Below are 21,569 nucleotides of genomic sequence, written 5' to 3'. Positions count from 1 at the left end.
CTGTTTTGCACATCGAGAGACTGAAATTCTTGCCCATTCTTCCTTGCAAAACAGCTCGAGCTCAGTGAGGTTGGATGGAGAGCGTTTGTGAACAGCAGTTTTCAGTTCTTTCCACAGATTCTCAATTGGATTCAGGTCTGGACTTTGACTTGGCCATTCTAACACCTGGATACGTTCATTTGTGAACCATTCCTTTGTAGATTTTGCTGTATGTTTGGGATCATTGTCTTGTTGGAAGATAAATCTCCGTCCCAGTTTCAGGTCTTTTGCAGACTCCAACAGGTTTTCATCCAGAATGGTCCTGTATTTGACTGCATCCATCTTCCCCTCAATTTGAACCATCTTCCCTGTCCCTGCTGAAGAAAAGCAGGCCCAAACCATGATGCTGCCACCACCATGTTTGACAGTGGGGATGGTGTGTTGAGGGTGATGAGCTGTGTTACGCCAAACATATCGTTTTGCATTGTGGCCAAAAAGTTTGATTTTGGTTTCATCTGACCAGAGCACCTTCTTACACATGTTGGGTGTGTCTCCCAGGTGGCTTGTGGCAAACTTTAGACAAGACTTTTCATGGATATCTTTGAGAAATGGCTTTCTTCTTGCCACTCTTCCATGAAGGCCAGATTTGTGCAGTGTACGACTGATTGTTGTCCTATGGACAGACTCTCCCACCTCAGCTGTAGTTCTCTGCAGTTCATCCAGAGTGATCATGGGCCTCTTGGCTGCATCTCTGATCAGTCTTCTCCTTGTCTGAGCTGAAAGTTTACAGGGACGGCCAGGTCTTGGTAGATTTTCACTGGTCTGATACTCCTTCCATTTCCAAATGATTGCTTGCACAGTGCTCCTTGGGATGTTTAAAGCTTGGGATATCTTTTTGTATCCAAATCCGGCTTTAAACTCCTCCACAACAGTATTACGGACCTGCCTGGTGTGTTCCTTGGTCTTCATGATGCTCTCTGCGCTTTCAACAGAACCCTGAGACCATCACAGAGCAGGTGCATTTATACAGAGACTTGATCACACACAGGTGGATTCTATTTATCACCATCAGTCATTTAGGACAACATTGGATCATTCAGAGATCCTCGCTGAACTTCTGGAGTGAGTTTGCTGCACTGAAAGTAAAGGGGCCGGATAATTTTGCACGCACCACTTTTCAGTTTTTTATTTGCTAAAAACGTTTAAAATATCCAATAGATTTCGTTCTACTTCACAATTGTGTCCCACTTGTTGGTGATTCTTCACAAAAAATAAAAATTGTATATCTTTATGTTTGAAGCCTGAAATGTGTCAAAAGGTTGAAAAGTTCAAGGGGGCCGAATACTTTCGCAAGGCACTGTATCAGTGTTTCTCATTTTGTTATTGATCTTCTACGGGTCATCTTTAATGAGGGCAGTCTCCCTTCTATTTTGTTGTGATATACTGCAGAAAATTTCCAATAGCATTTGATAAAGACAGACGCTCCCCACTGTACAGACTTATATATTTAATGTATTGTTATATCGGCGGTGCATTGTGGGGACAGTTGTTGCAAAGCTTATTGCGGCTTCACGATGATAGCTTATCCTCTGAGGTACAACTCCTGATACAATAGTGACTGGAATCAACACTGTTGAGGATTGTGTAGCAAGAAGAGGGGCGACAGAAGGAGTATGCATTCTGTCTCATTGCCCCAACAAGGGTACATAGCATCAATTAGGAGATTGGAGCAGTCAATGCTGCTGGGAAAAAAACAAACACATGAAGGGCAGTTAAACATGAATCCACAGCTCAACACATGCAGAGGGACCTTGGCACTGGTTGAGGACACTCGGGATTTGGGTTAATATGTTTGCTAATGCTACAATGCTGTAATACCACAGAGTGAGGGAGAGTGGGTGAGACAAACAGGGATATCGGAACAAATAGACACATTTTAGATTTTCTTCCACCAAGTTTGAATTGTAATCAGACCAATTTTCCAGCCTTTACAACATCCGAGAGTCTGTTTTAACCTGCCCATTCATTCCATCTTTTTCATCTTGAGTTTAAAGGAAACCCAAAGCATTTTTATGTGGCTATGTGATTATTTCATGTGCAGGACCAGATCATAGAGTGCTCAGCCGTGCAGTTCTAATTCTTTTATTTTTATTTTAATGTTTTCCGTATTTATTTCTTGTTGCTGTTCCTTTAATCCCTCTACGGGGTTGTGACATCAGCCCATGCAAAGCTAAAGACATCCTTCATCCTCTTTTCGCAAAGAGCTTGAGGATGAACACAAAGATTTACCTATACATACACTTACATCCATCATTTACTCACACTATTTGAACACATTCAATTTACCCAAATTACTGAGTCTAATAGTTTCATAATTGTCAAATATACATGGTGAAGTTCTTCTGCATGCATTTTTGTGATTTGATTAAGGAATGTATGTGTTCCTTTTTAAAACACTTTACTTTTGTAAGAAAATAAGGTAAAGCACAGGTTAAAGGCAATTTCTCCTTCCCTTCCTGACTGAAGCTGCAAGCATTACTAAATAACTAATTCTAGTTTACGGGCATGTGATGCAGACATCAAAATATAAAAAAATATATATTCTGAGGCACTCTTATTTTCTCAAATAAGCTCACAACATGACGTTGTTAAATGCCGGTGTGCGTGCATTTGTGTTTTGTGATGTGTAGATACAATGGGGAGTGGGAGATGGGGCAGGAAGCCCTGGAGGACATACTGTACAGAGCCCAGCTGGAGCTTTACTCCCAGCCTCTCTTGGTAAGAACAACAGCATCATGTCTGTGAAGTTAATCCATGTTTCACACATGTCCGCTCGGGCTCTGCACAATACTTAAAATCAGTTATGATGATGCAAAATCAGGGTCATAATCAGTCATCAAATCTTGTAATACCTTCCTGGTTTTATCAGTGAACTGCTTATCGATCTGCATCTGTGTATGTCTCATCTCCAGTTGGGGAACGCCATGAAGAACTCTCTGCCAGACAGGGCTCCCGATGAGCCGCGGGGGCGCAAGGTGCTCCAGGTGGAGGTGACACCCACCATTAGCCGCATTTCTATATCAGCGATCACCACCGCCTCCATACGACGCCACCGCTGGAAGAGAGAGGGTAAGACTGCAGCAGCCCTGGTTCATGGCTGAAGCCCACAGCAAAGAGAATCAGGAGAGATCTCAGTTGATGTGACTGCACAGTAGATCTATTACAATACAATTGTTTGTTTTTTGTTTTTTTGTATTGCTTTTTGGCCCATTTTTTGTATTGATTTAGCACTCAGGTCAGGGTTGGTTGTAGTCCTGTAATGCAAGATAAAGCCCCAGTGTTTTGTTATAATTCAAGGTCTAAACTTACAAACTTTGTTTCCGATCAGCAAAAGACCGCAAGAGGGAACTATTTGGTGAGAAAGTGACTTTTCTGGTGGTTGACCTTAACAGTGAGAAGGAAATCTGTTTCACTGTAAACCAGCCACACCATTAGCATCGTCAAAGGGTGTTTCATGTCAGTTATTGTATGTAATTGTGGTCATACAGTCTCTGTGTCGCAGTGCTTGTGCCACTCAATGCTCCTTATTGCTCTGTTCTTGCTTGTCTTGTCTATCAAGTGTGTGCAGTGCTTTCTGTCACCAGTTCAATTTATGGTTTGCGGTTTAAGAGAAACTCACGACAAAATGGTGCCTGTAGATTCTACTGACTCCATTTTAGCCACTAGATGGGTGATTAATGGGGCAGCTCCCTTTTTTTAAAATAACATTGTGTTCATTTTGTAAATCTAAAAATGAATTTACAGACAGCTGTTTGGCCTGCTGTGCCCATGATGAGGCCCAAATCGGTTGACTCTTGCTCTCACTAAAGAAACACGTTTCCCCGTCTGTGTTGTTGACTCCCAGATTGTTTTGACTACTCAACCGGTGCAGACTTGAGCCTCATCGTCAATCCTCCTAGCCTCGCCCAGCACCACCACACTCCCTGGGACCCCACAGCCAAAGAGGAGAAAGAAGGGCGGCCTCACAGCCACCACAGCAGCAGCAGCAGCATCCTCATCCCCCCCATCACATTTGAGGGTATGGGTCAGGGGCGGACACTCAGAGCAGAGAGGGTCTCAGGAGGAGGTGCCTCTTTTGATCTGTATCCCCTCCTCCCTCTCCTCTATCCCTTCTCAACTTCAGGGGGTTAACAGTGCTGTTCCCATTTTGGCTGCCTCTTAAATTCCCAAGAGTATACTAACTCATCCAGTCTATAAGACCCTCAGCCACCACCACTGTTTTTCGTCTCATCCGAGAACGGAAGAGTCGCCTATTCTGGGTTTGAAGGAAGTGTGGCTAGTGGCCATTTTGCATGGGCCTGTCATCATGTCATATCCTCTCTTTTTCCTCATCATGTCTCCAACGTACTTTAGACTGCTGCCCTTGACACTCACTGAGCATGTTCAGTGCCCAGCCTGCAGCTTGACCTTTTACTCTGGGCTTTCTCAACTCTCCATGTCTGATAAAAGGTTTTATAGAATTATTTTTTCTGTAGTTTTAAAAAATAATAATGTAGTTCAGAAAAATGCATACATTTTTACAAAACTGGCACAGAGCAACAGACATTCTGTTTCTGTTGCGCCCCCCCCTTGACAGCACCACAAGTTTTCGGTCACTCAGGCCAAGCCACAAACCATCTGCTGCTGCCATTCTGCAGGAAGAGGCCTTCCATTTTGTGTCTTAGTCCAGCAGCTTTATTGAATGCTAATTTTGTGTTCTGCTACATTTCTTTTCCTCAGCTCAGTGAGTGCCAGCACAGCATCATGCATGCGCATGCTACGGCAAATTTTCAAACATTTCCACCAAAAAACAAAACCCTGGAACAGTAACCTTTCAAATGACAAGGCCAAGTGAGCAGACTGAATATTGTGAAGGTTTTCAAATCCCAAAACTTTGAACTGGAAGGGCTACTTCACTGCCAGGGAGTTACATGGCCCATTCTGTCTTGTTGAATGTGTGTCCATTTCCATGTGTGGTCGCTGCATTTTTTTTCAAATCTTGAAACATCATTCAGATCCTTTTGTCATGACTGAAGATTAGCTCATTCCCTGTTTTATCAGTCTGAGTTCCACCCAGTCTTCTTTCCATTATTGTTGATTTAACTTGGTGCAGCTGTGGTTCAAGAATCCCCAAAGAAATCTGCCACCCAGTTAGGAGAAAACTGATTGTTTAAAAAGACGGTTGATTTACTGGACATTCTGTTGCAGAAAGAAATATCTTAACACATGACCTTTAGTTTTGGAATATTGAACATTACCATACTGATGGCTTTGCATGTTTAATCCTGTTAACTACAAATTGCATTTACTTTGTGTCACAACCATTTTCCACGGTATAGCATACATATTTTGATTATCAGTACTTGATTAATCCCTCCTGGGGAAAATATAATAGATTTCCCTTCCTTCTTGGAAGCCATTGGTTTTAATTAATTTCAATCCAGTTATTTTATATTAAGTTTTCAGGGAATCCACTTCCCTACATATGGACAATGTTTGCCTACATCAGGAGCACCTTCTTTGTGTATCCAAGTGGCGCTTTCTTCCTTGTTTTTGTTATTACAGAACTTAGATTATCCTTTTAACATGATCCATACATGTGATTTCAGTGTTTTTATTTCCTAAAAATTATTTTCAACCGTCAGTTGTAAAATGTTGCACCATCAAGGATGAGTTTTTAAAAGTGGTCCCTGCTCCACAGTTACATTAGCACACACCAAAATAACAGATTATAAATGAAGGCAAAGAAACATTACCGTAGTGTATTATGCGTCTATAGCACATTTTAGGCTCTGCAGACTGATTTTTGTCGCAATGACCGATTGTAGTCAAAAGGCTAAAACATAGAAAAACACTGTTATGATCCTTTTAATTGCAAAGCTCTGAGGAACTTTTAGCTCTGACTTGTAATGGCTTGGGCTTGCAGACCGACCCATTCCACCCTGTGGACTGTCAGCTATAACTGCAGTACTATTGATCTGATAAGATGTACGTATGTACCCGCCTCGGTGCTCTCCACAGAGTGGCACGCTCACGTCTCGGCTGGCCAACCGTCTGACAGCTGGGTTACTGCTGCAAGAGAAATGAGAGATGGGGCAGGAGAGCATGCGTCTTCTCCTCATGTTATATGTGCATGTCAGTCCAGACCTTTTCTTCTCGATTTCTCCATTTCTTTACTGGTGCTGCCCGTGGTTCCCTTTCGTCAAATTTTGCTTGTCCCAACAATGCATGACGAAGACAGACGGCTGATCCTCTGTCTCTTCTGTTTAACAGGCTTTACCCTGCATACTGTATGTCAATAACGTGCTTTTTTTCTAACTCAATATATTATCTTTTTCCCTTTCAGCTGTCAAAGGAGTTCATAGACGGAATATTAAATGTTAAATTGTTTAGATGTCTCCATGTCAATGTTGTGCCCGTTCCATCAACTTATCACCTGATAACAATTGTCTAATATATGGATTGTGACATATTTTGCTAGACAAGCTCTGCTCTCTTATCTGGCAGGTTATTGAATTCAAACTTTTCCAAAACAAACAGCAAGTTAGATTTTAGTCGATCTGAATGGCATGAGAAAGTCATTGTGCAGCGTATTGAATTGAACCTTTGGTGCTTAATGAGTTAGCTAGAGTAGCAGCATGGTTTGTTGAGTGTGCTAGAACGCTCTTCATTTAGTCTGCTAATTTGTTCTACATTATTTATTATCTATGAAAAAAAAAAGAATGTTAATGTTATTGCTCAGATTAATCAGTCTGTCACAGGCCTATTTACATCACAGCTATAAACCTTTCTATTTCTCTGGATTATATTTTCTACTTTCAGAATTTTGGCACTTACTGTAACTATTAATATTAATTGATTTATTAGTATTTTGAAAGCGTGTGTCAAGATTTTCTTGTCTTTTTTTTTTTTCTTCTTCTTCTTAGGGCTAAAAGTTTAACTTAAGTTTACCTTTTTCAACATAACCTTTGTTGTCTGACCTTACTTAATTTTCTGTTTGTCTATCATGCTTTCGTTCTGTCTCTTCGTATATGTTCATGTTCAGATGCTGATGGTATGAGTGGCGGAGAAGATTCCTTCAATGTTAACGACCCAGACGAGGGTTTCTCCTCCGGGGCGTCTAACAGCAGCCAGCCCAGCGGAACCAAGGTGGGCGGCAGTGTGGGGCCGAGGGGCGGCAGCCTTAACAGCAGCAGCAGCAGCATCAAGAAAGCCATCACGGCCCGGCTGTCTCGGGACAAGGAGAGAGAGCGGGAGAAGGAACGGGAGAAGGAACGGGAGAAGGAACGGGAGAAGGAAGGAACGGGAGAAGGAGAGGACGGAGAGAGAGCGGCAGAGGGAAGCAGAGAAACAGGCAGAATTGTCAGCGGATCACCAGGCTGTAGTGATGAGGCAACACCAGAGGCAGCAAACGCCTCCAGCCAGCATCACATTGGATGCCATCCAGCTGAGCCCCATAAAGAAGCACTTGAGCTTCCCTGCGGGGCCCATGCTGTTGCGGACTGGCAGCACCTCCTCCAGCAAGTCCTTTGACTGCATGAATTTCAACCTGAATGGAGGCGATGATGAGCGAGAGAAGGTGGCAGGGGGCTCTGACAAGGAAGGAGGGCTTCCATCAGGTGGCTCCCACCGCCACTCCACCATTAGCCTGAAGGAGGAGCACCTCATCAGGCCAGAGGACGCCCAGGACCTCCTGTCTCCTGGAGCTCCTCTTACCAGGCAGTCCCGCTCCCCTAGTTTCAACATGCAGATCATATCACAGGTCTAACTACAGTGCAGGGCATGGTATACACACATACACACACACACACACACACACACACACCACACACACACACACACACACATTACCTGTTCATAACACTCATCCTCATGCAGTTTTTCTCTGCAACTCTTTCCAACCCTATTTTGACAATTTCTGTCTACTTATATGTGGTTGGTATGTGTGTGCTAAATAGTTATCTCCACCCTTTTAACATCCATTACAATTGTGACCTGCAGTTGTTGCTGGTGGGTTTAGCCTTACTGAAAATGGAGTAAGTGATGACTGCCCAATGCTGTTACTACAGTCCAGCATGTCACTGCATCCTCCCGTTTAACCAAGCTGACCATTCCACACAGAAACCCCTCAAAAGAAGGAAGTGTTGAACAAAAACCCATAAGGATTACATGCTAGCTGTAGGGGTATATATATATTATATTATATATATAATATATATATATATATAATATATATATCCCCTACAGCTAGCATGTAATCCTTAATATGAAATATATGAAATATATATATATTTCAGATTTTTGAGTTCACGACTGAATCAGTCAACAATGAAAATCAGCAATAACACTTACGTTGCTCATGTAGAGAAGAGTGGGGATTATTGCTCTTTGTCTTCATTCCTTCCCTTTCATTCCCCGGGCTCACGTGCAATCGTTCTTGCTGATTATCTTCCTTGTTAATTGTTGTTTTTAAAGTAGGCATAAATGGTTTTAAATGAATAAAATTCTTTTTTAAATGTTTTTTTTTTTTTTATTACTATTTCACAATCCAAATAAGGTAGCTTTGTTCATCACTTGTATGACGGTTATTTGGCAGAAATCAGACAGATCCAAGAGATATTAAATATTCTTCAGCCCACGAACTTCCTTTTATCCTGTAATTATAATATTCTCATTTGAGCTATAAAATCTGACTTTTAAGATTGTTGTCAAACAAAACTGGAATGTGGTAAGCTTTTAACTTGACAAATCTAAAGAAATCAGTACTGTGCAGCTATAAGAGGAATGAATTAATCTTGTGACTTCAAATCTGAAGCAGAATTTTCTGGAAGAAGTGGATGAAAACATTGTTGACAGTGCAGCGTTGTGTCTGAAGCTAACAGGTAATGACTGTATTTTATATTGAATTGTTATTAGGGTTCAAACCATTTAATGGGTCCTTCCATCCCAATGCAGTTGTCAGTGTGTTTGTCAGGCTCTGGCTTGTGTGTGGTGTCATGTCTAAGCAGGTGACATACTGCCATCTGGAGGCTTGTATTGGTCACTGCGCTTTCAGCAGTCACCACGGCGATGGTATCGTGCTTTGCACTCTGATTGGATGCTCATGAAACATTTTGTTCTACCTCATTGTGTGTTCACCCTACCACTCAGACACCTGTCTCCCAATCAGACGCTGGATTTAAAGACCCCATTAGGTTTTAAGCTGCGGGAGTAAATAAATATTGGGGACCAAACTGGTTTCACACTGCAACTGTAATGACATCGTAAAATCTGTGTGTCCACGTGAGGAGTTTTGACTGAAAATCTCGGCCTTGCATTTCAGTTTAATCACACCACAAAACCTAGCTGCAAAACAGGAACACAACTGTCTTCAGGTTTTCTGTCTTCTATCAAATAACCACTTCAGGATTTACCTGATTATTTGAATTCCTAGAAATGTCCTGCTGATCTTTTTTTCTTTTTAATGTAATTTTTGAAGTGCAATTTTTTTTTTTATCCTCATGTGCATGGAGTTGGATCTTCTCTGCTGTTAAATGCCTGCATCTGCCTGCACAGTGCTAGCTAGCCTTCTGTAGTGCTCCCTGCCCAGGCTGAGTGATTTGAACATGGCGTGCTTGTCTGCATGTTTAGTGCCCCGCAAAGCACTGCTATTTCAGATGCGTGAAACAGCCAGCGAGCCAAACCCAAATCTCGTCCTCATCTTTGCCAGATGTGCCAATACACATCCTCTTGTTAAGGAAATTTACGTTTTGCTTTGATGTCTTAAGTTAAAATGACTGTTTTGTTCCGTTTACTGGTCTTATTTTATAGTTAAGGGACAAAAAAGGGATGTGTGGACTTATGGCTCAGCGTGCCCTTGGATGCAGCTTTACCTATTTTGACATGAATAATCGTTTCACTCATCACAGGTGTGTGCGACACACTGTACTTTCAGTTATCACTATTTGCTGTTCACATGTAAAAGCAGTATAATATGCGTGTGTGTACCGTAGATGTCAGCTGTTGTATTGCATTTCCCATGTCTTGCTCAAGTGCTTATTTAAAATAAGGATGAATGATAAATGTATATAGACAAGTCAGTTCAGTCCGCAGTGAAATCCCACGCACTCATGCTCCCACTGTGCTGGAAACCGTCACAGCTGCTGGTCCTGAGTGAGATCTGTGTGCGCTTTAGCCTTAAACATTTCAGGCCAAAAAGCCTTGATCGTCAGCTCTTTGGGCTCACATGCTCTTCCTTGACCGGGCTGTGTAAAAAGAAGAGGAGTGGAGTGCAGCTACAGTTCACACTCTCACCTGGTCTGTCTGCTATCATCCCTGTGCTGTGTGGCTCACGAGCCGCGTCCCCATTTGCTGTATTTTACCGTGAGTTGAGTGGCACTTTTTTGCTGTTTTTATAACTGGTGATGTGTTCATGTCATTAATATGAGTGCCCCTGACCAATGTTACCAGCAGCCATGTTGGTTCTGTAGGTTGACTTAGAGTAACGGATAGACAAATATTCCTCAGTGTCTGATTTGCATGTTATCAGGGTGGGAAATGAACACCAGCCAGTGAATGTTCATGATACTGGACTGTGGCTGAAAATATGCTATTTAATGTGGTAGAATAATGAGCCTTGAAATCCACAGAAGGTCCACTTACATTTCAAAAAAGGTTTACTTGGTTAGTGTGTACTTGGTCAGCCACTGTCGCTGGTGGACAAAGTTCATTTCCTGTCCTGCATGTGATAACTGTGGGCTTTGTTTTCATACAGTATAATGCACTTTAATCCATCCACCTCTTTCCTCAAGATAGTTATTGAAATGATATATGTGCAAACGTGTATACACTCAATGCAGGGTTGTAGTCTCTTTTAAAGTAGTACTTCTATGTGATGTCACATCCAACACAATGCTATTTTTGTTAAAGTCTAAGGGTACAGCCGTTTTTATTATTTTTTTATTTTCCAAAACCAAAAAAAAAAAAATATTAAGGGGTCTGGAAGGTCTCAGGAGAAGAAGAAAAAATGGCAGCACCAAAATTTCTGTTCTTGAAGTAAGAATTGATTCTATGCAACATTTTTTCCCCTTTTTTGTTTTATGGTGTTACCGGCTTTCATTGATCCGTGTCGGGTGAGACGAGCAGATGCATTTAAGATGATTGTCAAGATGCACGATAGCTTCCTCATTCAGTGATTCAGAGTGAGGGACCCTCTCTCATGTGGGTGAAGAAGACCATCCAGTTGTCATCCGACTGCACTCACAAAGTGAATGCCGCACTGGGACTTTAGGTGCATGCTGGGCCTTTATGTCGGTTTGCTGCTCTGTGGCTCAAAGACGTCAGGTGGTGTATGAGATATAGACAGATTATCAATGATGCATCTAATCTAGATACTTCGAGGAAAGCTGCTGGACGATGTGATAACACTGTACTATTGATGTTATATAAATGGAGAAAAAGACTTATTTTAAATCTTGTAAATATAAAATGTACAAAGGTGAAAGCAAGATAAATATAACAAACTGAAGCTCAGTCTGAGATGTAGAGAGAAATTAATCTGTATATTGTTGAATAAATATTGTGCCGTAAGGGATATTTGAGTGTCTGTCTGCTTTGTATGTGCAAGGGGTAAAATGTGATAGAGCTCACAGTGACTAACCATACAACTGCTCAGTTATTAAGATAATTTCACAAATATCCACAGCACAGTTTGTTTTATTATAACTACTGTTTTACTAGGTGATTTATCCAAAATTCCAAAAGGGTCGACAGTATTCACAAACATGCCAAAGTTTTCTCAACCTAACACTTTTGCAAGGCAGTGTATCCGTGTCACATTCTCTTTAGAAGCTAAAGGTTTGATCCTAGAATCGCCCCTGTTTTATAGTCAACCATTTTTAACAGGTTTTGTGAAATTTCCCCTCAAATTAATATATTTGATATTTTAAGTTGATGTTTTCCACACCCATGTCAAAATCACAATATAAAATCTGAGAAAAGTAGACTGAAATACTAGACTGCAAAAACGCAGCTTGCGAGCTTGTGATTAGGGCTGTGATCAGTGATGACGTGCTGACACCCAGTGGTGGTAAATCAGAACAACGGTGAATATGAAGGTAAATCATTTGAACCTGAAAATGTATTTTACATAACAAAACCATTTCATATCCCATATTTGTCTATGCAGTGATTTGCCACTTGATCAGCAATCTACGTTTCAATATCGGATTCTTCCAAAAAAGGAAAAAAGGCACTTATTTGAATAATTTCTATGATTACAGAGACTGAGATTTGAATTTCCTTTCTATTGTGTTAGATGTGTTTTGCCACACAAATGATGAGCTCAAAAACCTGAAAGCTGCACTTTGCCTCATACGTCTAGAAACAGGGGCCACAGCTGCAGCTGATCACCTACTGTACACATCTGATCCCCACATTACCTGGTGGGCCCCACACATAGACTAGTCTATGGCCATTATTAATATGTCTATGGCCTCGCACCCTGACCCCTTTTGCTGTTCCACATAGCATACTTCCACCAGGGCCTTATTTAACGTAATAGAGCCAAACAACAATTAAAAGACTTAGCCTTACTGAATTGTTAAATATGTTTAATACATATTTTTACCTAGAGCCTAAAAGTAAATTACCATAATATTTTCTAGATCATTTACATTAAAGAGGACAATACAGCCACAAACTGAAACCACTATCAGGTTCATACATTAGTTGATCTTTTAATTTAGTTTTTTTTTTTAATTTCTAAGATGGCGTGGAAGATCTGATGTGCTCAGAAAATGTAAACCTCAAACAATAAATGTCAACTGCGAAAACTCCATCTGCTGATGAAGATACTAGTGTGATACTATTGAAAGCGCAACAGCAGATGGTGAGATGGTTTTTTTATTTTTTTGGTTTGTTTCTAAGATCAATAAAACACTTTGAATCCTTTAAAATATATCGGCAGAAAACATCCTGTTAGCAGAGAGATGGCTAACCGTGTTGATATTACATAGGGTGACCAGGCGTCCCCGGTTTCCGGGGACAGTCCCCGATTTTGGCTACCTGTCCCCGGCTGGATCTGTCCCCGGAAATGTCTCCGGTTTTCACTGTGACTTAAAGACCCAAAATTGGAATGAAAGAAAGAAAAAACTGTCAAAACGTAATCGCACTCCCAACACACGCAGGCTCCAGGCAGCCAGAGCCAGCGGTGCTCAGAGCTCAGAGAGGTTTTAGAAGCCGTGTGTTACGATGCTAAAATCATTGATTATTTACATGGAGTCTGGTGGGTTTAGCGAACGCAATTTCGCGGACGTTTATGTTTAAAAAATGATCTTAATCTTTAACAGAAAGCTCGACCTTCTTAGAAATCCTTCCCATAATGTTGTCAGACACTTAGAATATTAATCTGAGTCTGTTAGCAGCTAAACAAGCACTTTTATGAACGTAAATACAAGCTGGACAATTATCCTATTAACTTACATTGCAGCGATCTCGTTTAATACTGCATCAATGTCAAAGGAAAATATGTCCTCAGTAGGCTAGTTTTTGTTGATCTGATTCTCAAGGAGCTGTTGCAGAAACAAGCCTTGAGTAGTAAAGCAAAAGCTGTCAGTAGTTCAGTAAACATTACAACATTATGAAATATTGAGACTTTCTATCTTGAAATATTGAGACTTTCTATCTTGAAATATTAGGACTTTCTATCTTGAAATATTAGGAATATTAGGACTTTATATTTTGAAATATTAAGACTTTCTATCTTGAAATATTAGGACTTTTTATCTTGAAGTATAAGGATGGATTTTTTATCTTGAAATATTAGGACTTTCTATCTTGAGGTGTAGTGGAGTGGAGTAGGAAGTAGCAGCAGGGGTGGGTCTAGGATCAGACCTTGGGGGGGTGGCTCAGCCCCTAATAAGAACAGTTCTAGGTCTAGTGTCCCCGTTTTAAGTTTTACAAAAATAAAAATATTACTTGTTTTGGAGGTAAATACGCTTCTGAGCTGAAAATGTCCCCGGATTTTGTCTGAGAAATCTGGTCACCTTATATTACAAGCAGGTACAACCATACAACGTTCCTTTAGAGTGTTAGCATGCTAACATTAGCTAATTAAGTTAGCACTAAACACATGAACTGTAGAAAATAGTTTTATACTACGTGGTTTTAAACAGTTCATGACTAAACACAAAGTAACCTTGACAACCATGACAGTGCATGAATAGATACTAAATAAACCATAGAAATACCATGCAAAAAAACTTTTTTTAAAACTGTTTCCAAGGTCATGAATTAGCTAGCTATTCTCAGACATTTACCAGACTAAATGTAATCTATCAATCTACTGTTAGACTCAGTAACTATTAAACTCAGAATCTGTGATAGTTTTAATGAATGACAAACACAAAGACACACATACTTAATCACTACTCAGAACCAATCAAAGCTCCATTCAGTAACCAGATCCTAAATACTCTGGAGCTGTCACCCACAGACTATAAAGTTACCTAGCAACACGGGCTGTAATGTCACCAGAAATGACTTCATGCTGTGGTTAATCCAAGTGAAAGGAGGATCTGGAGGCACCTAAAAGGGTATAATAGTCTATGATAAATGATACCTTAAATGTTGATTTTTGTTTTTATGTTTGTGAGTAAGCTTTCTTCCTCTCCATCTGGGGTCTGAAATCCCTGACTGAAATGCATACAGGTGTGTGTATGAACCACTCTCAGACCTGTGAATCAAAAACGTATTTTTTTTTAAATATGCAGTATATTACAATCCTTTGATCTGGTGGTCATGTAAGGCCTGAGTGGATGGCAGATTATCTTGATGGGAGGAGATTGTTTTGAGAGGGTGGAGCCGTTTCACAGTGCAACATAACAAGGCAATAACTCTCTGTCCAGTTGAGATCATGAAGGATTTAGTGCCTTTGATCTGATGGCCGAATCAACCGGTAAGTGTGTGCACTTTAATGTGGTATTGATTCTGAATTTAAAAATCCATTTGTTGGAGTTGAGAGTTTCCTGCTATTCCCAGGGGCCTCAGTGGAGGAAGTTGAGCTCATGCAGGTCATATGTTAGCAAGATAGAGGAATATGTTATAGCAAAGTCCCAGACAGGCTCTGCAGGTTTTATAGATTAAAGTCCATAACTGACAAGATACAAACTCTGGCACTTATCGCTTCAGACTTCTTCCACAAGAAGCTCCAACCAGAGGGTTTCAACTCAACTTATTTTTTACTTACTTAGAAATGCTGCCTGACCTAGAGAACAAGGTTCACCCACAGGAAATAAGGAAGGAGCTGCAGCAATACCAACTGAAACTAAATGAAGGGATTGCTCAAATTAAAAAGGTGAGTGTTTGCATGTCACACTACTTTTTACTTGGTATCAAACAATGTGATAAAGTATAGACATATTATACATGCGCGCTATATAAATTCAATTTTATTTTTATTTTTATTATTATTATTATTATTATTGTTATTATTATTATGGAGAACAGTCCCTGTCAGTGTTGTGTTATATTATTGGATCGTCATTATTGATGCATTAATATCTAAGCAGCACTTCCAGAAAATGTTGGAGTGATGTAATGTGATGCATCGTATTTCATGAACTGATAATGTTTTGTTTTTAAAATCTTCATCTGGAAAGTGACTATCGCAGTAAATATATGTAGATTGTAAATTTACGATATACCCTGTTAAAATGTAGTAGAAGTATAAAATATCGTAAAACTGAAAGACTTAGGCAAAGTACCTAATGAGTCCGCTTACTGCAAGTACAGTCCTTGAGTAAATGTACTTGGTTACTTTACACGACTGGGTACTTTTGTCAGTTTGTGAAAAACTTGTACTATATCCCTTGCTATTAAGTACAACAAATACTTTATTTTCTATGTGATTAATCATTTACAAACCACACAATACATTGTTCATATTATTATTATTATTTATTTGGCATTTAATTGATCCACTCTCAGTAATGCAGTTATCTATTGATCCTGTTGTTTCGCGTAGGTGGAAGGGTCTAGTCGACAGTCAATTACACTTTAGTTCAGCTCTGACATCACTGATGCAGTGCTGTGAGTGTGAGCCACCACCCACAGCACAGGCTGCAGAGGCTCATGCTGTCAGCTAGCCTGAGGCAGATCTTTGCATCGTAACTTCCCCATGTTGCATTTAGGATAGGGGAAGCTGAGTTAGAGTCATGGCTGGTTCACACTGTGGCGATCAGTGCAGCCAATCTGCGCCATCTGCTAAGCGCCTGTCTCCCTCCACTTCTTTGCAGTGCAGTGCCTTTGCCTCCTGGACCAAGGAGAACGTCTACAAGAAGGAATGCTGCTTCTTTGAAAAAGATGTCAGGTAGGATAGGTTGCTCTGTGCTGTGTTGGTGATGACATTTTCTGAACTGACCTTGTAGTTTGCTGCTGCTGCTGCTGCTGCGCTGCAGTAATATAGAGACCATGTAGCATATGCCCTCTGTTTTGTTTATGTTTAGGCATCTCACTTAATTGCTCTGAGGGCAGATGTGAAAATTGAATCCATTTGTTGTATGTTGCATTTCTACACTAGAGAGGATGTATGTAAGTGTGGCTACTTAAAGTCCGAGCATGTGGATGAAGCCATCAAGCCAGCCGACTTTACGGGCGAGTCGTGGGACAGACACAGACATGTCAGGGAAGTGCCCACAGATGCTTTTGGAGACATCAGCTTTGGTGGCTTGGGACAAAACACCAGCAAGGTGAAATCATCCTTCCTTTCACCATCTCTCCATTATAATAACATGACATGCGAATGCGTGCCTGTGTGTCTTTATCCTCACTTTTGTGTCTGTTTGTCTGTCATTCTCAGTATGTGCGAGTGTCCACAGACACCAGCCCAGAACTCCTGTACCAGTTATTGACTGAACAGTGGAATCTTTCCCCTCCCAACCTGCTGATCTCAGTGACTGGAGGAGCCAGGAACTTTCATCTCAAGGCTCATCTCAAGAACATGTTCCACAGAGGTCTTATTAAAGTGGCTCAGACTACAGGTCAGCCTCAGATTTCAAGGTGTAGAAATGATAAGCAGAGAGTCTGTGAAGGCATGTTTTCTGAGTACATGTGTAGCCTACTTACGGTGTGTGGCCATCTGCATGTGCTAAAATACATCACATAGGTCTCAAAGGTCCAATAAATCTGTCCAGGCTAGTGGTATTTAATGTTTCCTTATTCACTGCTTACTAATCTTACTGATGGTATCCCATTCCATACTGCTTACATTCTAACTGGATTTTAACAGTGTAGTGTGTTAATGTATGTACTCAAATATGCCAGCTATCAAGCTACACACAGCTAAAACAAATAAAAAAAAATTGTTGCGCAAAAAGATTTTGCAAACACACATGAATTATTTATTTGGAAAATCTTTTTCCTCTTAGTTGAATTCACTTAGCAAGCAACTTTTATGTGTCACTGCCAGTTTGATTGACATCTGATATTTGCTTGTATGCTAACTGGTGGTATGAGCCAGATAGCTAACCATAGCATAAAGACTACCAGCAGGGGGGGGGAAGCCTGGCTCGCTCAGAAGATGACAAAACCTGCCTACCAGTACCTCTAAAGCTTACTGATTAACATGCCACTTGTGTAATCTGTATACAAATCCAAGTGTAATAAAGACAGGTTGAGGTTTTATGAGTGGTTATGTGTGGAACTATATCTTGGCAGCAAAGAGTGACCAACCAGCTATTCCTTTAAAGCACATTGTTTTTGATTGACATGCTTAATAATAACATATTTGTGGATATCCCAATGTTTTTGCCCATGTAGTATTTGAAAATACTGTACACTTTATGGGTTAAAGTATGTGGACATATGGTTTGTTGTATTGAATTTAGGACCCATGTTCTGCACAGGTGCGTGGATAATCAGCGGTGGTATGCACATAGGTGTGATGAAGCATGTAGGGCAGGCTGTTAGGGACCACGCCCTGAGCAGCGCCATGCAGGGCCAGATCGTGGCCATCGGAGTTGCGACATGGGGAATAGTTCACAACAGGGAGGCTTTGGTGCATTCAGAGGTACGATAAACACGTTCACACATGTGGCTTGTCGCTGCATAGCATGCGTCTTATTCTTCTTTTCCGTTTCTTTCCCTCATCCTCTTGTCTTCAGGGTTGTTTCCCAGCCCATTATTTTATGGACAACGAGAGCCAGGGCCAACTCTCCTGCCTCGATAAAAACCACACCCACTTCCTGCTGGTGGACGATGGCACGCAGGGAAACTATGGTGTGGAGATTGAACTACGTAGCCGTCTGGAGAAATGCATCTCTGGAAAGCATCTTGGGAATAAAGGTTAAATATTGCCGATGTAATGTCTGCAAAAGCAGCAAACTGTCACAGATAACAACTCAAATCTGACTGTTTTTTATCCGTCCTTTTAATAGTGATTATTTATTGTCTAACCTCCAGAGAGTCATGTGAACATCCCTCTGGTGTGTGTTGTTTTAGATGGAGGACCAGGCACTCTGAATGTGAGTAATTTGTTTCTTGTATCTCTCTCTTTTTTGTCTCGTCTCTGACTGTCTTGTGTGTCTTGTCTCAGACCATCTACAATGCCATGCTGAATGGTACACCATGTGTGATCTTGGAGGGCTCTGGGAGAATAGCAGATGTGATCGCCCAGGTGGCAGGACTGCCATTGACCAGGGTCACTGTCGCCCTCATCCACCAGTTAAGGAAAAAGTTCTTTGGCCAAGAACCTAAAAACTTTGCCCACCTCGAGATCATAGAATGGACAAAGAAGGTATGTGAACATACTGATGACCTCAATAATACAGACCAATTTACAAGCTACCATTTCTTTCTCACTACTATAGTCATTTAGCATGTTAGTGTGCTAACATTTAGTGCTAATACACAGCTGAGGCTGATGGGAATGTCATTAGTTTTGCAGGTATTTACTCATAAACCAAGTATTTGACAAATTTGAATTCTGACCCAATTATAGCGCTAGATAAAAATTCAGGGGATCAAGGTTACTACAATAAATTCTCTTGGGACCATGTCTGCAATCCATACCATAATTGCGAATAACGACATTTCACTCCGAACCAAAGACATTGCCATCCCTAGAGCATTGACAAAATGTAAATTTAACATTATTATTTTTTAAATAGTATTATAGTTATGCCAATTATATTTTTGAGACGTTTCAGCCTGCCTTTCTTTCCTGTTATCAACAATCTCCTGGTTGCATCTGATGATAGTGGCTGCTCCATTGATTTAATACATTTATTGGTAACTTTCACAGCTAAAAGTCTAGCCCAAAATAAACCTGCATAAACCTTGCCTTATGAGCCTGATCAGAAGCTCCTAGCTGTTCCTAGGTCCAGAGTTGATGCGAAATCCCACACATTGTGTCTCCTCTCTGTGCCAGATTCAGGACATCATCAGGATGTCTCACTTGCTGACAATTTTCAGAATAGGCGAGGACAATCAAGGGGATGTGGATGTGGCTATTCTTCAAGCACTATTCAAAGGTAGGTATTTGGCTTTCATGCAGATGCGCAGCACCAGACCAGACTGACTGAAGACGTACAACACATTGTTAAGTATGAAGACAAAAAGGCTTAGTGCCAAGCCAGCTCTTAGCAAGTATAATGTTACTTCATAGAAGGTTAACCAACTGGACTGTGGTATCAAATCAAAAACCAACACAGATATTCTTGCAGATTATTTCCCCTTAACGATTGCTTTCTGTACAAAAAGACATTGATAGCCATGCCTAATCTAATCATGAAAAATGTGTAGTGCTTCTTGCAACCGTGTCCCTATTATTGTTGGTCTTGAGAAAGGCTGACAAAATCCATTTATAGCAAGCCTTATGCATATTGTGTAAAAGCATAATTAGCCAAAGTGCACTAAAAGGGAGTCGACCACACTGGACATTCAGTTAAGTGTTTTGATAGTGATGATTCATCATTCTAGCTTAATTACTTTGCTTCCATTTGTTTCCGTCTCTGAGCTCTATTAGCAATGACAAATTAAAATGCATTTCCAGGCAGTCCTTGTCTTATTCAGCGAGCACATCCGCTGTCTTTACTGGGTCTGTGGCAACAAAGTTGTTTTTGAGTAAGGCCTTTCTACTTGCTGCTTGATCATGCAGTGTGACCCTGACTTATGACATGTTACAGAAAATAAAGTGCTAAAAAAATACAATTTAATAATATTTTGTCATTTTTTTAACTGTTGGTGGAGTATCCATAAGTTGTGTCACTATGAATTCTTCACTCAGCTTCGAGGAGCAGCGAGTCCCTGGGAATCGAGTGCTGGAAGAGGCAGCTGGAGCTGGCTATAGCTTGGAACCGAGTGGACATAGCTGAGACTGAAATCTTCACTGAGGAGAGCCAGTGGAAGGTGGGTTCATCTAATATACAACATACTGTCACACCAACACCAACAGCAATCTTTGTCAGACTGACAAGAGTGACAAATAAAGGCCATCCTTTAAACTCAACACTGTGTTGCAACCCGTCTTGTCTTCATTAAGATACTGTAGGATAGTCTAATGGACTGACTCAGAAAACTTGGGAAATAATCTTAAAATAATGGTCTTTGTAACAGTCATCTGATGAAATAGCAAAAGGTTTGAGTGGGGGAAATTTCTACATGGAGATTTCAACCAGTAGCAGCCTGACAGCAAAACTTTGCATCAGAAATCTTTAATGATATGAGGGGCAGTGGTATGATAAAATTGAATGAATAGTATAATAAAAATATTTCTCCACACTGATATCCTAGTCATTTTTTTTTTTTGAACAATCCTCTCTGCATGATTACCTCAACATCAAATTAGAATTGTGTGTTGCTCTTAAAAACTGTTGTGTTCTCCTGGCTCCCCATCCAGTCCAGTGACCTCCACTGGGCCATGTTCTCAGCCCTGGTTGACAACAAGCCTCCATTTGTGAGTCTGCTGCTGGAGAACGGTGTGAGTCTGAGGGAGTTCCTGCAGGACGAGGCAACTCTGTGTAAGCTTTACAAGTCGCTGCCCAGCTGCATCTTTCTCCGCAAGCTGGCCCAGCGGGTCCAACGCTGCTACAGCAAGAGGAAAGCATTCCGCATCAAGCCTCAAGCTCACTCAGGACAAGGCGAAATGATCTCCATGACTCATGTGTCTGATGAGGTGCGCCACCTGCTGGGCAGTTACGCCCAGGCCCTCTACCCCCCCTCCAAAATGACATACTCCTTTAACACATCCATGGAAACATCTGTATCAGTGAGTTTGTTTATCGATCATCTACAATTTAATAAACGTAGTTTGACAACCAAAACTAAGTGATTAATACCATACATACCTACTAATACAGTTTGGTGGTTTTTAAGACGCTGAGGTCATGTCCTTTGTATTAATTCTGGTAACTGGGTTGTTTTTCTTCACTTGTAAGATTTACAAACTAATACATGGTGGATATAGTACTTTAAGGCCAACAAATAAAAAAAGGGATAAAGGATTCAGTATTTTACCACCAGAATTGTGGACTGGGCATTTAGATCTGATTTATTTAGAAATAAAATGTACAGAA

General features: G+C 40.8%; 2 protein-coding genes across 6 annotated transcripts in view; both read left to right on the top strand.

Annotated features, from left to right (window-relative positions):
• LOC116697689 (protein FAM126B) overlaps positions 1–11,592 on the top strand; it is a 48,330-nt gene extending 36,738 nt beyond the window's left edge. For 3 of the 4 annotated variants that reach the window (XM_032529068.1, XM_032529066.1, XM_032529067.1), the window contains exons 10-13: positions 2,670–2,757; positions 2,952–3,108; positions 3,884–4,057; positions 7,064–11,592. In XM_032529068.1, coding sequence (XP_032384959.1) covers positions 2,670–2,757; positions 2,952–3,108; positions 3,884–4,057; positions 7,064–7,551 — 907 coding nt within the window. In that variant the 3' untranslated portion in view covers positions 7,552–11,592. The remainder of the gene's footprint in view (positions 1–2,669; positions 2,758–2,951; positions 3,109–3,883; positions 4,058–7,063) is intronic. The other variant, XM_032529069.1, reaches the window with a different exon arrangement.
• Positions 11,593–15,235: 3,643 nt separating this feature from the next.
• The window catches only part of trpm2 (transient receptor potential cation channel, subfamily M, member 2), a 19,948-nt gene continuing 13,614 nt past the window's right edge, over positions 15,236–21,569 (top strand). For both annotated transcript variants that reach the window (XR_004334025.1, XM_032529034.1), the window contains exons 1-11: positions 15,236–15,352; positions 16,293–16,366; positions 16,577–16,745; positions 16,856–17,036; positions 17,901–18,064; positions 18,159–18,339; positions 18,457–18,518; positions 18,590–18,790; positions 19,424–19,526; positions 20,282–20,403; positions 20,894–21,262. Coding sequence is in view for 1 of the 2 variants with exons in the window: in XM_032529034.1 (XP_032384925.1) it covers positions 15,251–15,352; positions 16,293–16,366; positions 16,577–16,745; positions 16,856–17,036; positions 17,901–18,064; positions 18,159–18,339; positions 18,457–18,518; positions 18,590–18,790; positions 19,424–19,526; positions 20,282–20,403; positions 20,894–21,262 (1,728 nt within the window). In the remaining variant the exon portion in view is untranslated. The remainder of the gene's footprint in view (positions 15,353–16,292; positions 16,367–16,576; positions 16,746–16,855; positions 17,037–17,900; positions 18,065–18,158; positions 18,340–18,456; positions 18,519–18,589; positions 18,791–19,423; positions 19,527–20,281; positions 20,404–20,893; positions 21,263–21,569) is intronic.

The sequence above is a fragment of the Etheostoma spectabile genome, chromosome 11 (genome assembly GCF_008692095.1).
Source record: "Etheostoma spectabile isolate EspeVRDwgs_2016 chromosome 11, UIUC_Espe_1.0, whole genome shotgun sequence".
Lineage (NCBI taxonomy): Eukaryota > Metazoa > Chordata > Actinopteri > Perciformes > Percidae > Etheostoma > Etheostoma spectabile.
Note: the sequence above shows the minus strand (reverse complement) of the source record. Positions and strands in the feature narration are given on the sequence as shown.